The sequence below is a fragment of the Polyergus mexicanus genome, unplaced genomic scaffold (assembly GCF_030449975.1).
Source record: "Polyergus mexicanus isolate NDT 795.1 unplaced genomic scaffold, iyPolMexi1.0 SCAF_7, whole genome shotgun sequence".
Lineage (NCBI taxonomy): Eukaryota > Metazoa > Arthropoda > Insecta > Hymenoptera > Formicidae > Polyergus > Polyergus mexicanus.
Genome location: NW_027223327.1, coordinates 6,573,314 through 6,576,616, shown reverse-complemented (window position 1 = coordinate 6,576,616; position 3,303 = coordinate 6,573,314). Strand labels below are relative to the sequence as shown.

Here is a 3,303-nt window from a genome sequence, read left to right as displayed (position 1 = left end):
CGAATCGGGGCTAGATCCTCGACATATGGCGTCTCGAACGAGTCTTTTCATCGACCCGTAATTCGTGTGTCCACTTTAGCTGGTGATGATTCAATATCAGCCAACACGCTCGCGATTTTTCCGCTCTCGTGAGCAGATCCCACGACATCGGCGGGCGAAAGATGTGATGCGTCAATTCCACACCATTTCTTAACACGGCTACTTCTTTCGCGACGAATTTTTCGTTAACTACGAAACCTTGAAGATCGACAAAGATCGGTGCGTCCATCGTCGTTGTTAGCGATACTCGAAGTGTTTCTTTCTAGATTTTTTCTAAGCGTTTTATTCTTTCTCCATATTTTTTCGAGTATCGTCGCGCTTACACGATTCTGCGCACGACGTTAGTGAGCGGATTGTACTCTACCACTCGATCGTGAATAATAAGACAGTAAACTGTGGTGTTAGAGGGGATGTTTTCCTTGCAGTCGAACTCTATGCGAACGTCTACAGTGGCGCTTTTGATCGACTCGTTCTGTCGAGAACAGTCGATGACTACGAGTGGGCCGTGAGTTAAAAATTTATTTAGATTTAAGAGCGCTTCGTCGTTTTCGCATCCGTAGTACGTTTTTCGAAATTTCGAATACATATCGTATAACACGGCGACTTTATATTTATCGAAATCTAGATTCATGTCGTCGTAAGGATAAAAATCGGAATTAAGATACAGTTTGACATTAGTTAGTTTGCAATCGTCGAATAAAGAAAGCTTCTCGGACAGAACGTTCTTCTTTTCAGATTGTAGCGCGAAGATAACGTATCGCGGTTTCTCGAGTTGTGTCGCCGCTTTGACGGCCCACGAGTGTTTGGTCGTGCTCTGTAGAAGCGGAAACTCGTAGAGATCCCACGAGCGAAAAGCGACGCTCAGGTATCGTCCGCTATCTAACGTGCGCAATAATCTTAATTTATTAACATCATTCAATACTATATGAGGCATTCGCCATTGTATCTTTAACAAAACGATTTTAGGTTCTTGCGTTTCGCGCGATATAACGCAATTGTTATCGTTGCGTGCTCGTATTAGAATAAGTTCGTGTCGCGCGTTGATCACAACGCGCTTGTAATCTTCGCAAAAACCTAACGTTAAGAGGTACGCAAAAATTAAAATCACCGATCGACGAATGAGTTGTCGTTAATAAATCCCATCCAGCGTTTTTTAATATTTTGCTTCTCTCGACCGTCAGCGACGCGTAATTCTTAATCGTGCTCGTTATTCCAACGTTTCTATTTCGATCGATCTCCACGCCATCGAGCTCGTAGCGAATTTCCTCGAACATAAACGCCGCGCAATTGTTCACTAATCTCGTCACAGATGCGATTTCCCCTTGCGCGCTCGGTGCTTCCTTCGACTCGAGTCTGCTCTCAACGTAGAGAAAACTGTCGCAAGGCAACGTGTACAAATCTTGCTGTTGTATAGGAATTCGTATCTCATCGCTATTTCCGAACGTAGTATTGGCGTAAGGGTTGTACGTGTGAGTCTCAATCTTGACGATGCGATCGTCGAAGATCGGCTCCCCACTGATACTTAGAATGTCGCACATTCCGCTTTTTACGAAGAAGCGGTCCTCGGCACGACGAAACCCAAAAAACGCAGAAAAGTCTCGTTGGCGACGGTTAGTCTTCCTCCCTTCTTCCTTCTCTTTTCCGCGTTTAGAGGCGACGCGACAGCGATAATGGGCGCGTTTCTCGCGTTCGATCCGTTCACTACGAGCATCGCGCGCTTCTCTACCGTTTTCGTCGCACGTGTAGACGAATCGTGATTTCCTCGCCGCGAAAATCGATCAATTTTCCGTTTTGGTCCACAACACGCATGTTTATATCGGTAATGGTCCGTGCGATGATCGGAAGGTAAATGATCTGCGTTGGAATTTCCGACACTTTATATCCGGGTGGAACGTTAGGCGCGAATTCGTGTATAGTATGCGCGGATTTGTCGTTGTGATACGCCCCTGTTGTGACGTTGCACTCTACTCGAATGAGGTTAATGGCCATAATATTTATTGGTTTATCGGATGCGTACCATTTATTCGGTTGTAATACGCGAGACGAGAAACCCAGGAGCGAACCGATATTATCGGGTTTTGGGAAATTTACTCGATACGCGCACTTAATTTCGCTTCTCATAGTGTTATCGTTACCGCGAAGCGTTATAGAATTTTCACTTTTATCGCCATTCTCATTGTCTTCGAAATAATTGTCATCAACATCGTATATGTAATCGTCATCGTTCATTTCCGGTTCTTCGTTTTCGCGTTCTCGTTTCTCCTCTCTCGCTCGTCGTTTGTGACGAATCGCCGCTCTTAGATACACTTTTATAGCGCTTAATTCGTAAGATCCTACTGGAATCGCGATAATCTCGTCATTATCGTCAAAGTAAAATTTATTATTCGTGGAATTTATATTCGGTATCGTATTATAAGTTTCGAAATTGGTTAAACCTAATTCGTAATCGTCGTCGTTTAAATCGAGAGGCGGAAAATAACTCGCCGCGAGAATACTGCTTCGTCCGGAAAGAGTGAGAGTCAGCGACATGATCGGCGAAAGCGATCGAACTGCGCTCGATCGACGAATAACGGTTGATATTATAGTCGACGATTCCTCCAATCGACTTCTCGGAGAAATCGAAGACTCAATTGTCCGCAGATATTCTGATCGCGCGTTTGCTCGGAGCGACGATTGTATCGAATGTTCGCGTCGCGCCCGAGATAACGCGCGAGTTCGCGCGGAGGACGAAGATCGCCGAAACCGTCGTAGTAAATCGCGTCGCCCCTTTTTTCGCGTACGCCACCCAATGAGTACCCGGTCCGGATGCGTCGTCTAAATTCACAATGCCGCTCTCATCGCGGCGCGCTCGCGACGGAAGCGCGTTGCGCATAAACACACCTCTAAAGTGAGGTACGCGCGAGAGTATCGCCGCGCGATTTAATTGTTCGTTTGTCGTTGCTCCGACGGATGGGAGGATCTCTAGCGTCTGTTTACGCGAAGTTTTTTTTTAGCTTTTCTTCTCGTCGAGGACGCGCCACTCCCGCGCTTGTACGGCGCGAGATATAAACCGCGACCCTCCATCGCGCGATCGTGGCGATGCAATTCCTCCAGCTGTCGTCGCGCTGCTTTGCGATCGTTCACCGCTTTCGCGATTCCCGCCACTCCCCCGGCCAAAGAACCGAGAGCTCCCAATAACGGTAGCAGGGGTAAAAAGCCGCCGCGTTTCGCTATCGGAAGCGTTCTTTTCCTCGCAGCGATTGTTCTCCTTTTGTTCTTCTTTCT

The 3,303-nt window shown here is 46.9% G+C and overlaps 1 protein-coding gene across 1 annotated transcript; it reads right to left on the bottom strand.

The window, feature by feature from the left end:
- Positions 1-358: 358 nt before the first annotated feature.
- LOC138935142 (uncharacterized) lies at positions 359-1,577 on the bottom strand. The gene is made up of 2 exons (XM_070299569.1): positions 1,148-1,577; positions 359-918 (listed from the first exon to the last, which is right to left on the bottom strand). Exons 1-2 carry the CDS (start codon positions 1,575-1,577, stop codon positions 359-361), a joined length of 990 nt encoding a protein of 329 aa, XP_070155670.1.
- Positions 1,578-3,303: the final 1,726 nt, after the last annotated feature.